The sequence below is a fragment of the Crotalus tigris genome, unplaced genomic scaffold (assembly GCF_016545835.1).
Source record: "Crotalus tigris isolate CLP2741 ecotype Arizona unplaced genomic scaffold, ASM1654583v1 scf7180000024341.3516292, whole genome shotgun sequence".
Classification (NCBI taxonomy): Eukaryota; Metazoa; Chordata; class Lepidosauria; order Squamata; family Viperidae; genus Crotalus; species Crotalus tigris.
Window position 1 is genome coordinate 2,093,039 of NW_024100511.1, and position 14,218 is coordinate 2,107,256.

The 14,218-nt window shown below is 43.4% G+C and overlaps 1 protein-coding gene across 8 annotated transcripts in view; it reads right to left on the bottom strand.

Moving 5' to 3' along the window:
- LCORL (ligand dependent nuclear receptor corepressor like) overlaps positions 1 to 14,218 on the bottom strand; it is a 211,449-nt gene that overhangs the window by 45,464 nt on the left and 151,767 nt on the right. For all 8 annotated transcript variants that reach the window (XR_005554668.1, XR_005554669.1, XM_039326494.1 and 5 more), the window contains 2 exons: positions 960 to 1,039; positions 656 to 785 (listed from right to left, as the gene is read on the bottom strand). Coding sequence is in view for 6 of the 8 variants with exons in the window: in XM_039326494.1 (XP_039182428.1) it covers positions 656 to 785; positions 960 to 1,039 (210 nt within the window). In the remaining 2 variants the exon portion in view is untranslated. The remainder of the gene's footprint in view (positions 1 to 655; positions 786 to 959; positions 1,040 to 14,218) is intronic.

Sequence of the window (14,218 nt, forward strand, 5' to 3'; positions counted from 1 at the left end):
CTCTTCATGGTGAAATTGCATTAATAATTTTATGCTTTTTATTTAAAATATTTTTTCCATTTTTCTCCTACCAAAATGTTTTATAAACTATAACAGAAAACAAATCAGCTGACATCATAACAGAATGTAAAAACTTACACAGAATTGGTAAATGTAACATAAATTAACCCTATAACATTACATTTGAAATATACAATTCCTGGATAAATATATAGGGTTATTGTTTTCTGGTGCTAAAAAGAATATAATGTTACAGCTTCAGGGCAGAAGGTATTAGAATTTGAGTCTGAGATGCTTGTTATGCTGAAATATATGTGGAAAATATTCTGTATAATCTATAAGTAAAAGCCCTACAAATGTTTATGTCCTTTTCCTAATGATTTATACAGATTTCATTTTATATTTTTTACTCTATAATCTTGTGCTATGAGATTAATTCCAAAAGCATTTATATAAAAAAAACAAAAGCACAAAATGTGCTGATAGTGTATGTAGTATGCAATGAAATTTAAATACTCTTTTGAGTATCTTTGTCCATAAATTACCTTTGTTTTTTTTAAAAAACAAGCAGAATTAAAAATAAAAATAAAAAAAATGAATTTTATGTAGAATTCCTGCTGAGCATTATATATCACAATACGAAGTCAATCCTTACCTTCCTTACGAAAGAGTGCATTTAGGTAATTCTCTGCTTGGCACTCAATTTTATCAGTGTTGGACTGGCCCTGAGATGACAACTCCTCTGTAGGTGTTGACTGCAAAGAACCAAGAACTGCTGTAGGATCCTAAAATGAATAAAGAAACCCCACTTTTCTAAGTAAAAGCAAATCTTAATAGAGGTGAGCAAGAAAACTATATATGACTATATATTTATCAATGTTTTATATACCATAATAGTTTAAATAACATTGGAAATTTGGACAAAATGTGTGTCAAGAGTTAAAAGATCATATACTTACACTGACTATTTCTTTATGCAAATTACAAAAGGAACATTTTTCATCCATAGACCAGTCAGTCACTTCTTCTGGTTCACAGTCTGGGGATGGGGAGCAAAGGAAGAGAGAGGATGACAGAAATTAAATATCATTCCAACATCTAAACTATAACCACAACTTCAAATTTATTCCCCTGCCCAAAATAAGCTAAGTGGGAGATGTTTTAGATCCTTTGACTAGGAAACTGGATGCTAGATCTGGATCAACATAGTTCTGCTCAAAATTTCAGATCATTCTCTTATTCATATATAAGGCAAATTTATCTTCATAAGATAGTGAGCAACTACAAGCAGACTAGCTCATAAAGTAAACTATGGTACACTAAAAGAACACAAGAACTATCATTCTATGTGCTAATGCGAATACAAATTCCTCTGCATACCTTCTTACAGTTATGGTAAACTGACTTATTTCACTGTTCTATGCTTAGTAAATAATAGACTCTTTTCATTGTCATTAAGATCTTAGTTCCTTCTCCAACCTCAGTAGGAAGTTTTTAGGACTTTTCAATTCTCCTAGATTACTTTTTCTATAAATTTGCTTCTTAGTGGATTCTGCATGTATATTGCTTGAAAAATAACTGTGTTGACAGAACTCATCTGGCTATTTGATCCTTGAGAATAAGTAATGATCTGCTTCACTAACTTTGCCTAATGCTCTGGTTCTCCATTATAAATCTCTTCATATACCAATAAGACAACAATGTTTAGTGTTTTTTTTTAAAAAAAAAACACTGTCAGAAATGCAGCTCTGATTTCTGTGAAAAAAGTTCCTGGTATCCCACATTAACTCTTTCTAAAAAACCTTAATTGAATTGGCTGCCCATTTCAAGTACATGATTCTGGCTAACAAATCTTACAAATGTATCATAAAATGGAGATAGCAACATTCTGAGAATATTCTATACAAAAAGAGTCTAGCCACATCTAATGGTATGTCACTGATCTCATAGGATTTGTGTGTATGATTAAAGTGCACAAATCCACTTCTAAATTTATGTTTATGTACAGTGAATATATTGCCATTGGACTACAAGTTTAAAATTGTCTCCTGTCCCAATAAAGTACAGTTGCATCTTGTAAGTTAAATGATCTTTTCATTGACAATATTTTTGGCTTAAGCTGCTTTTATTACTTTTGTATATTGCCATCTCCAACAACTCTTGGTAGTTAATAGTACTAACATCAAAAACTCAACAACACATTTGACTAATGCTATTAGAATTATCCATTTTCTCCTTTAATCCAAATGTGGTACTTCATAAAAGTACTCCACTGAAGGTTCAAAAGCAAAATTCAGTGTGGTCCTAGTTAAAGCAGAATATAATCGTTCCAGTGTCAGAGGCAGCATCCTTTCTTTACACTTGGAACAATGAAAAATGTTGCTAACAATGGGCTGATTATCTCTACTTTAAAGAAGTTCTATTTCTATAGCATTTAAACATAAGGCATATTTCTGTTACCTTATGATAGGAAATGCTGAATTGTATATGACATCTTTTTCTTCGCTTGTTCAGAACCAAATGCCAAGTTGTTGCATTATGAAGAAAACCTTCCTATCACATATCTTCCAAATCTTTCCCTATAATCTCATTTTTTTAATTGTGCTAAGCAGAGAGCTGGATTCAATCACCCCTCCAACTTTTATGATTTTATGTTTCTACTTGCTCTTATTCTCCATTTATGCTATACCTGGGGTTTCTCCCCCCCCCCTTCCATTCAATTATGTCTAATTCTTGGAGACTACCTGGACAAGTACCTGCAAGGTCCTTCAAAGTTTTTCAGAAGTGGTTTGCCATTGCCTCTTTTCTAGTGCTGGGAGAAAGTGACTGGCCTAAAGTCACACAGCTGGCTTCATGACTAAGGTGGGAGTAGAAGGGGCATTGTCTTACCTGAACGCCTTTTCTCAGCATGAGGAATGTAGAATACATGAATGGGTTGATTTAGTCTTCTAGCCCAATCAGACCAAACAATCAAAATTGCCACGCCCCTGCAGGGTCTGAGCATGCCCCAGTTTCGAAAGGGCGAAATGAATGATTGTGTGACGTGATGGCTCTGAACTGCTGACAATAACCTAACTGCTAGTAATGATCAGGGAGGGGGTGGATTCTACATTCCTCATGCTGAGAAAAGGCGTTCAGGTAAGACAACGCCCCTTTTCCAGCATGTAGAGGAATGCAGAATCCACGAATGGGACTTACCAAAGCCCCTATGATCCCATGGGTGGGAAGCAGGTTGGTTAAGTGTTGGTGCTGAAATGGACCACTTGTTGTAAAACCCGACGGCCAAAAGCGGCCTCTGCGGAAGCAAACTTGTCGAGTTTGTAGTGGCGAATGGTGAAGGGGACAACCGTGTAGCCGCCTTACAGATGTCCTCTATGGATCCCTGAGTCTGCCACGCCACCGACGTGGAAGTGCTATGAGTAGAGTGCGCTGTCAGGCGGCTTGGGACAGGTAAAGAGGAAGCCTGGTAAGATTGAGCGATACAGGCCTTGATCCACCTGGCTATAGTAGAGGAGGAAACCTTCTGTCCCTTGGAAGCTGAGTGGAAAGAGACAAAAAATGCCTCCGATTTGCGAAAGGAAGCTGTCCTCTTGATGTAATGAAGCAATGCCCTACGTACATCTAGGTAATGCCACTGTTTTTCTAGTATGTGAGAAGGATTGGAACAAAAGTTTGGTAGTACAATGTCCTGAGCCCGGTAAAACAGTGTATTCACCTTGGGAATGAATGAGGGATCTAACCTCATCACCACTCTGTCCTGATAGAAGGTACACAGGTCTTCCCTAAGTGAAAGAGCAGCCAGCTCTGATATGCACCTCGCCGATGTGATGGCTACTAAGAAGGCCACCTTGTGGGACAAAATGTGAAGAGGACAAGACCTTATAGGTTCAAAGGGAGACCTAGTGAGTACCTGCAGAACCAGAGGTAATTCCCCAGATGGATACCTGTGTACTACCGGAGGCCTAGTGTTGGAGACTCCTTTCATAAAGGACCCGACCCTGGGATGATTGGACAATGGAGTGGCATTGGCACAGGTGAACACCGTGGAAAGAGCAGCCACCTGTCTACACAAGGTGTTGGACGCTAAGCCCTTATCCACTCCATCCATAAGGTATTCAAGAATCACTGGAATAGTGACAGAAGAGATAGACAAACCCTTACAGATACACCAGTCACAGACGTTCCTCCAAGTGGCATCATAGATCCGGTTCGTCACCAGCCGTCTGGAAGCTTGGATCATAGCTATCACCCTTGAAGAGTAAGATCCGCACATCAGGAACTGGCGCTCAGATGCCAGACGGCTAGTTGTAGCCACTGTGGGTCCGGATGGCATATGGCCCCTTGCGTTAGAATTATCCTCTCTGGAGGGATTTGCCAAGGGGGGGCTACGGCGAGGTTCACGAGATCTGCGAACCATGGACGCCTCGGCCAATATGGGGCCACAAGGATTAGTTCCGCCCGTTCCTGTAACAGCTTCCTGATGACGGCCAGGATCAAGGGAAGGGGTGGGAATGCATATAGAAGGCCCGCCGGCCAAGGGCTGCGGAGGGCGTCTGCTCCCTCCGAACCCTGGGATGGGTACCGAGATAGAAACCGGGGAAGCTGGGTGTTCATCGGGGATGCAAACAGGTCGACTTTGGGCCGACCGAAACAGTGAGTTATCTCCCGAAAGAGACGGGGATGTAGACACCACTCCGAATGATCTATCATAGATAGACTCAGAAAATCCGCCTGGTTGTTTTCCACCCCTGAGATGTGTTCCGCCTTTAGGGACAACAGATTCTGTTCTGCCCATGACCCCAGACACTGGGCCTCGGACATTAGAATCTGCGATCGAGTGCCGCCCTGCCTGTTGACATGGGCCTTTGCCGCCACGTTTCTGTCAGAACCAGCACGTGGCGGCCCGCCAACTTCTTGTGGAAATGGCGAAGTACTAGGTGTATGGCTATGAGCTCTAACCAATTGATATTTTTCTTGAGATCCTGTTGAGACCACCGCTCCTGGGCGATTTGGGACTGCAGATGTGCCCCCCATCCAAACAGACTGGCATCTGTGGTCAAGGTTACCCGAATCGGTTCTCTGAACAGGGATCCTTTGGACAATGCTGGGGACAACCACCAGATGAGGGACGTGAGTGTCTGTGGTGGGACTCGCACCCTCTATGGAAAACATGCTACACTCCGTTTCTGGTAAGGGAGTAGAAACCACTGGAGTTGTCTCGTATGAAGCCTGGCCCAAGGCACTATGGCAATACATGAGATCAGTTTCCCTAACAGCTGTGACAGTAGGACCAGGGTTACATGTTTCTCCTTGCGCACCCTGATGACCATCGTACGTATGCTGAGCTGACGCTCCTGAGACAGGAAAACTCGGCACTGGTTGGTGTCTATTATTGCGCCTAAGTGGAGCAAACGGTTTGCTGGGATCAGATGGCTCTTTGGGAAGTTGATCATAAATCCATGATCCTGGAGTGTCTTGATCATCAGTGCCACGTCTGATCGGGCGTTCAGTGCCGAGGATGACTGGATTAGGATATTGTCCAAGTAGCACTGAACGCGGACTGGTACCAACCTGAGCTGTGCGGCGAGAACCACCAGGATTTTGGTGAAAACCCTTGGAGCTGACGATAGGCCGAATGGCAGGGCCCTGAACTGATAGTGATGGTTGGAATACCTGAATCTGAGAAAACGCCTGTGATTTGGATGTATGGGAACGTGTAGGTAAGCTTCTGTCAGATCTATGGATGTAAGAAAGTCTCCGCCGAATACTGCCCAGAATAGAATGAAGAGTTTGCATCTTGAATTTTTGGTAAATTAGGTACTGATTTAGAGCCTTGAGGTCTAGGATCTCCCTCCATCCTCCCGAGGCCTTCGGCACCACAAATAGGATGGAGTAGAAACCTAATCCCCATTGATCTGGGGGTACCCGCTCTATTGCCTCTATGTTTAACAGATGACGAATGGCCTCTTCCATGAGACCTTGTTACACAGGATTTCGGAATAGGGGGCAGATGAAGCGCCGAGGGGTGTGTGTGAGGAACTCCAGAGACAGTCCGTCTCTGATAGTGGTTAGAACCCAATTATCCGTGGTGGTGCTTTCCCATTTGTGGAAGTATAGTGCCAGTCTTCCGCCAATGAGGGGAATCTGCCTCAAGTCACTTTGACTTTCGGAAAGGACGACCTCCTCTGCCGCGAAAGAGCCACTTAGCCTGGAATTGTGGCTTTGGCTTGTCTCTGTAGCCAGAACGGTCCGATGAGCAGTCCGGCCCTGCTTGAAAAGGCCGATACCCGCTCCAGGTAGTTCGGTCTGAGCCAGACTTAAATGACGGACATCGATTGTATGGAGAAAAACGTCTGCCCATTTTTTTGACAATATGAGCTAGTACCTTCAACTTTTCTTTGTTTTCAGTAAGGAGTGAGAGCCTCTTCAAAAAGGCAACCCTTTTGATATGGTGCCGCAGCTACTCTCCATTTGTGCCTGGTATTGGCCTTCCAATTTTTTAGCCAGAACAATGGCGTGCGGCCATGTTGGAAGCTATAGCCCGAGCCGGATATTTGGCCGACTGCAGAGACACATCCGCCATATATTCCAGTGCGGCCCTTAGTATAGTGACATCCTGATGAACCCTTACTTCGTCTGGGGATATTCTGGCCTGTAATTCCCTGAGCCAGATTAATGAGATTCTGGCGAAGAAGAAGTTAGATGTTGAGGCTCTTATAGCCCAAGCTGATGCCTGATGGGTCCTTTTGAGGGAAATCTCAGACTTCTTGTCCTCAGCCTTAAAGGCCTCTGACATATCTCCTGGGATTTTGGTGTCTGACAGTATGGGGGCGAGAACCTCGTTTACACCCGGAACTTCGAGGACATCGTTGAGGGGACTGTATCTAAGAGCTTACAATCTAATCCCCCAAGAGCAGAGAAACTTCCAGGAGATCCCCACTGATCCTGAATGGATTTGAGAAACATGGGGGGGACAAGGTATCTGTAGGTTCTTCTTGACCGGTTCCAGAAACAGTGGGTCAGAACTCTGTCCAGAGTCCTGATCCGTCGTCTGTGGTTTCACGGGTTCAATTTTTCCGGTGACATAGGCCTTTTGTAAAAGAGAATAGAAGGAATTTGGATTAAACACCCCTACCATAGGAGTGGCCTCTGCCTCAATGTCTTCCCCGTCTGACCACATGCCTTCTTCCAGAATCTGTGCGGAATAATCCGATATCTCGCTCCCTTCAGATTGAGGTGGAGAACCGTTATCTGAGATCACATACTCCCTGGGATGCAGTTTCTGTGGGCGTGGGGGGGGGGGTTGATGGTCCTTGGACCGGAATGGCCCTCCCTGAAGCCGCCATCGCCTGAGTCACTGCCTGTGAGATCGTGGCTTGGAGCTGGACAGTAAATGAAGGATGTTCAGGGCCCCAAAGACCTGCCGCCGTTGGCATGAAAGATGCTGATGGGATTGGGGGAGGGACAACTGTAGTAACTCCCCCTGAGACCCACAAGACACTGAGGAAGGTCCTGGCTCAGCAGCTGGAATTGAATCTTGGACCTGTAATCTCAATTCTCAGTCAAAGAGGGACAGATGGTCCCGTTCATATCCCAGCAAACAACCCTTGTCCAGGGTCTGCTCGGGAGACCAAGCCCGTGTAAAAGGGGAAGGTCGATGATCCCCTGATGTGGATGCAAGAGGAGAGGAGGGGATAAGCTGCATCTTTCCTGCCTGTCGCTGGGCTTTGGAGAATTGTCGCTCCAGCGCCCTATATCTGCTATCTGCTTGCTTGTCATCGTCCTTAGAGGTCCGTTTGACCTTGGCCTTGACTTTTGCAGGTGTATCCTGACTGGATGGCTTGCATTTTACATTTCCACTGGAGGTGGAAGCCTGTGAAACGTTGTTATCTGCCATACTGAAATAAACAATAGGAAAGAAACAACAGGTGTTCACCAAGAGATCCCTGGATCAGGCCTGTACTGCGGTAGAAGAAAAGGCAGGTTTTCACCAGGAGATCCCTGGATCAGTCCTGTTCTGCAGGAGAAGAAAGGGCAGGTTTTCACCAGGAGATCCCTGGATCGGCCCTGGTCTGCAAGAGAAAGGAAAGCCACGGCCCACCTGGGTGGTACAGGCCTGCATGAGGGTCTGTGAGGTCCGGCCCGCTGTTAAGCACGAAGTCACTATGCGATATAAGCCACGCTACGCTCAGGGGCTGTCCTCCCGTTCAATTTTTCAGGCCCACTGTAATACAGAGACAATTTGGCCGAAAAAGTATCAAATGTCAATTAAAGATAAGTCTATATATGAATATAGACATATATCTTGTTTATTTTAATTCTGTTTTATTTTAATTAATTTTTTTTTGACCCTCATGTCTCACTTAATGATGGCTAGGACAGTAAGTGCCGACCACTATGCAGACAGCAGAAAACAGGCAAGGCAAGCAGCAGTCCAATCTGTTGGCACTGGATATTTGAAAGGTACTGGTAAGTCACACAGTCTGGAATATTACCAGATAAAATGGAGTGAGAGACTCAAGGTATTTTCCCTATGTCCACTAGGTAACCTAAGATGGCACCTATTAAGCAGCTGAAACACGAGGTAATGAAGATCTAAAAGAGTGTAATTAGAACTCCTATTCCCTCCCCCCCACGTAGGGAGAATCACCAAATAAATAAGTTGCTTTGTGACTGAGAAGGTTGTAATTAGGTCAAAGCAGTCAATTTAATGTGTGCAATTGGGCGGAGCCCAAAATGGTGGCCACGACGATCTAATGAGAGATAAAACAAGCTGAGAGAAAAGATCCTCTTCTGCAAGTAATCTGGTAATAAGTTCTTTTAGTCAAACAGTTCACCTGTGGTTTAGGTAATTTACAGCTGACAATCAACAGTAACAAGGAAGCACTTGAGTAGTGTGAGGATCGAGCCTTCTAGAGGCTCAAATGGCGCCCGCAGGTTGTTTGAATTAGTAATGAACCCAGGAAGGTGAATTCAGAGTTTTCAGCTGAAAACTAGTAGTTTAAAGCTTCGCATTCATAGCGAAGATCCTGGGAGGGGGTGGGGGGGTGGATTGTAATGAGGAGGCAGCGATCGACGATCAGCTGTCTGCCTCTGAAAAACTCAACAGAGAAGAGAATTGATTAAAGAGAGAAGAAATGGTGCAGCACTGAGCCCAGAGCTGAACCAATCCCCCCCCCCAAAGAAGGAAAAAAAGGGGAGAGAATCCACGAATGGCAATAACTACCTTTCTGAATCTAAATTGGGAGCCAAATTCTCATGTCTCTTCAGGGCTGAGACCAAACAAAACTGGGGCATGCTCAGACCCTGCAGGGGCATGGCAACTTTGATTGTTTGGTCTGATTGGGCTAGAAGACTAAATCAACCCATTCGTGGATTCTACATTCCTCTACATGCTGGAGAATTTACAGTCTCCTGGTTTCCAGCCTGATTCCTTAATCACTACACCAAACTGGCTCTCAAACTCTGGAATGATACTTTAAAAATCGAAGCTGAAGAATCACTACTTCACAGATAACTGCTGAACCACGGTTAATGCTTGTGGGTATCTGGGTATTCCTACCCAGAGTCTCAGACAGGTCAATTGGCATAGCCAAAGAAGTCTCAGCTTCTATGAGTTGAAGGAATGTTCTAACATTAAGCAGTGCTTAATTTCCATTGCTATTATTGAAACAAGCAGCTCCATAAATTATGACTTGAATTTTGGTTGATCATGTTCTGATGGCAGAATAAGCTGGGGTGATCTAACTCTCTCTCTCAGCTCAACCTATTCCACAAAGTTGCTACTATGAGAAAAACAGATAGAGGAGTTAGGTGGGAAAGAAGTGTAACAAAAAAGTTTAATAAAAACTGAAGTAGAAATTCCAAATCTATGTGTTGAAGTAGGGGAGTGTAGGGGTAAAAGGCCAACTGCAAGTTATACTGCAACACAAATATCTTTTAACTAATCCAATGGATTCAATTGGGCTTCGATTGCAGTATTTCTAACGCCAAAGGAATTCATTACAGCCTATTCCAACAACTATTATTTTTAAAAAACCAAACACATACAGTCTTTAAGAAATCTAAGGTACAGTGTCATACTAGGAAATTTCACATATGCCCATTAGTATGATCTTAATTATGAAAACATAAATGTTATTGAATAATTAGTTCTGATAGAACCTATTTGCTATTTTAAGTATTTATGGTACTAAATATTATGTCAAATTTTCAATTGATCATAATCCAGCTAAAATGAAAATCTCAAAACTGTAGGGACTTTCGGTTTTGAAGTCGCAGTTCATGGCAAGACGGACGCAGAGAACAGAGCTCTGCCTCCAGCGCCCTATATCTTCCTACTGGAGGCCCGAAAATGGCCTGAAATCACCCAGAGAGGCGATGAAACAAGAGGGGACTCTTGTAGATTGCAGGGAGATGGTGGTCGACCTGCTTGATCCAAGGAAGCCCTCAGAACCGACAGGAGAAAGACTGGCTGCACCAATGCAGCCAGTCAGAAGCTGCTGACCTCCGGAGAAAAAAAAGCAGTATTTAACAAGCACGAGCAACATGTTTGAATCTGGGTGAGATTATTTTCCTTCGTCTACAATTTTAAAAACTGTTCTTGGAGGGAAAATACACGATCTGAAAGCAAGTAAACTCCCAGAACTAAAGGGAGAGTTTTTTCCCCCTTTTTTCACCCCCTCTCCCAGAATAAAAGTGGCGGTTTAAGCTTTCTTGGGGGAAAATAGAGATTATAAAATTAATCTGGACACAATAGAAAGAAAAAAGTTTGGGGAGTTATAATTTCTCTTTTTTTACCTTTCTTGGAGAATATCGGAGCAAAGTTTTTTGTTTGGAAAATTACAAAACAGATACCTAATGACATCTAGTGGTGAAAAAAAGAACTACATCAAGCTCTATTTATATTTTGTCTGGTGTGAGGGAACTTGGACTGAAGCCCAGACATAGATAACAGACTAAACTCTTTGATGATGTTTCTGAACTTCATAACCTTGTGGATTGCAGCTGGAAAAAGAGAAAAACTTTTTGGGCTGTCTTTTCTACAGGATGGATTACAACTAAAACTACAAACTATTTTGAAGCCATCTGGCTTCCTCGGATTACAAATATTGCTTGACCTGTAATTTTATAAACCATTTAGAGATTGACTGAATGGCAAGAAATTATCTACAGTAAGACATTTTGGATTATACTTTTGGCAGATTGGAAATTTTGGATTTTGGAACAATTGGTCAGAGCTGGAATCAGAAGATAGAAGTGGATTATAAACTTTTTTCCCTCTCCCCATTTTTTTTTCTTTTCCCTTTTGTTTTTTTCTCTTTTTCTTCTTGTTGTCTGGGGAGCCTTTTGGATTATAAACTTTTAGTCTCAGAACTACTTAAGGACAGTGGAAACTTAACTGTTGGTGATTTTCTTTGGAGAAGGCCCTATGGACTACTCTGGAAGTGAGCCTCACAAACAGAATTGGATTACAAACATTTTCTTCTTCTTCTTTGTTTTCCCTTATTTTTCAGGGAGTTTATTGGATTATACAGACTATAGATAAAATTGTAAGTTATTTAAGACAAATTTAAATTATATATTGTGATATTGAATACAAGATTAATGGTTTATATAAGACAGACATCTAGGAAAAGTATTAGTTGATAAAAATTGGGGGGGGGGATTAAAAATGAGTGTTCCGAAATTAGCTAAAACTGGCAAGAAAACACCTTCAGCCCACCCTCCACCTCTGCAAGCCTTGTGATCAATCAAATCAATACTTCAACAACAAAAATCTATCAATTTTCAGAAGGCGATGCAAGCAGCATTACAAGCAATCTAAGAGGCAATCTCCTCCCACAAAGAAGATACAAGGAAAAACCATGAGACAAAAGACAACTTTGATAAAATGAATAAAAAAATTCATAACATAAACTCTCAACTAGAAAGTTTCCGACAGATGGTTACAAAGAATGAACAAAGATTTCAGAAAATAGAAGACAAGTCAGTAGAAACTGATCAGAAGATGGAAGAAATAAAAGATGAAAACCAGAAGCTGATGTAGGCAAATAGAGAATTGGAAGAATCAATGGCAGTTTTGGAAGTGGAAAAGGCATCTTTTAAGATTTCAAAACATAATGGAGGACAAAAAGGGGATCTCGTGGATTTGATGACAGAGCTATTGGCTGAAGCACTGGAAATCAGGAAACAGAAAATGGAAGGAGAGATAGACCAGATATTTCGAGTCAATTCAAGCTATGCGAGGAGAAATAAAGTCCTAAAGTACATGTTAGATTCGTCAAAAGATCTATAAGAGATGAGATATTGAGAAGAGCGAGAGATGATCTTCTACGTTATAAAGTAAAGGAAATTGTAGTGCTGAAGCAGATCCCCAGGAGGAAAAAAGATTCAAGAAGAGAATACCAATTCCTGACCAGAAAATTAATTGAAAAAGAAGTGAACTTCAGATGGCTGATTCTAGAAGGGATTTTAATTAATTGGGACATGAAAAGATACAGATTGGACACTGCACCCAAGGCAATGGAATTTTATGAGAGGTACAAAGCTTTTTTTGGAAGAAGAAAGTCCAGAATTTCATGCAGAAAGAGAAGGGGCGTTGTCTTACCTGAACGCCTTTTCTCAGCATGATGATGTAGAATCCACCGGATGGTAATTTCAGCCTTCCTGCTCAGAAGAGACTAGGTCAGAACTTTGGCCACGCCTCCCTCTGGGTGTGTCTTCCCAGTTTTGACGAGGCGAAGCATCCCTGACGAAGTCCGGCGCAATGGCATCCAATTTATGCCACTGTTGTTCTAGACTATGTGAAGGATTTGGACAGAAATTTGGAAGAACTAAGTCTTGGGACCTATGAAACAAGGTATTAACCTTTGGAATGAAGGAGGGATCCAATCTGAGGACCACCCTATCCTCGAAAAAGGTGCACAAATCACTCCTAACTGAAAGCGCGGCCAATTCCGAAATCCTTCTAGCCGATGTTATGGCTACTAGGAATGACACTTTCAAAGACAGAAAATGAAGAGAACAAGAACTGAGAGGTTCAAATGGAGGAGAGGTCAGAGCCTGCAACACCCTAGGTAGGTCCCAAGATGGATAGTGATGTACCGCGGGCGGTCTACCGTTAACTGTCCCTTTTAGGAAAGCAATAACTGCCGGATGTTGCAACAAAGGAACCAAGTTGTTGCAGGTAAGGACCGTTGATAGGGCCGCGACCTGTCTGCGGATGGTACTAGGTGATAAACCCTTGTTCATACCTTCCAGCAGATAGTCCAAAATATTGGGAATTGTGACCGAGAGCGGCCTGAGATTTTGTTTAGTGCACCATGTGCAGAAGTTCCTCCACGTGGCATCATACATCCTATTAGTCGAGGGGCACCTTGATGCTTGAATCATCGAGATCACCCCGGACAAATAGGATTGCCTACCTAAACTTTCCCGCTCAAGTGCCAGGCGGCCAACTGGAGCCACTGTGGATCTGGATGTTGAAGATTCGCTTGGCTGAGAGCCACTCGGCCGGGGCAATCCTCCACGGTGGTGAGAGCGATAGATCCACAAGGTCGGCAAACCACGGACGCCTTGGCCAATGTGGAGCAATCAAGATTATCTCCGCCCTTTCCTGAAACAGCTTGCAGATGGTTGCCTGTAACAATGGAAGGGGAGGAAAGGCATAAAGTAGGCCCCCCGGCCACTGACACCGGAGGGCGTCCGTTCCCTCCGCTCCCCGTGTCGGGAACCTGGAGAAGAACCTGGGGAGTGTTCGACGGGGAGGCAAAGAGGTCCAGATGTGGACGACCAAACCTTATCGAGATGTCCCTGAACAGTGCCATGTCCAGTCGCCCCTCCGAGTGGTCCACTGTGACTCTGCTCAGGGAATCTGCTTGTTGATTCACCTCCCCCAAAATGTGTTCCGCCCTGATGGACCCCAGGTTGGACTCTTCCCACAGACCTAGATCCAAGGCCTCCTGCATGAGCGACCAGGACCGGGTCCCTCCCTGCTTATTGACGTGAGCCTTGGCCGCCACGTTGTCCATCAGAATCAGGACGTGCTGTCCCGTCACTAGGGAGGAAAACTGTCGGAGTGCTAAGTGTATGGCCCTGAGTTCGAGCCAATTTATATTGTGAACTAGGTCCAACTGGGACCACTGTCCCTGGGCCAGATGAGTCTGAAGATGGGCACCCCAACCGAACAGACTGGCGTCTATAGTCAAGGTGAGCC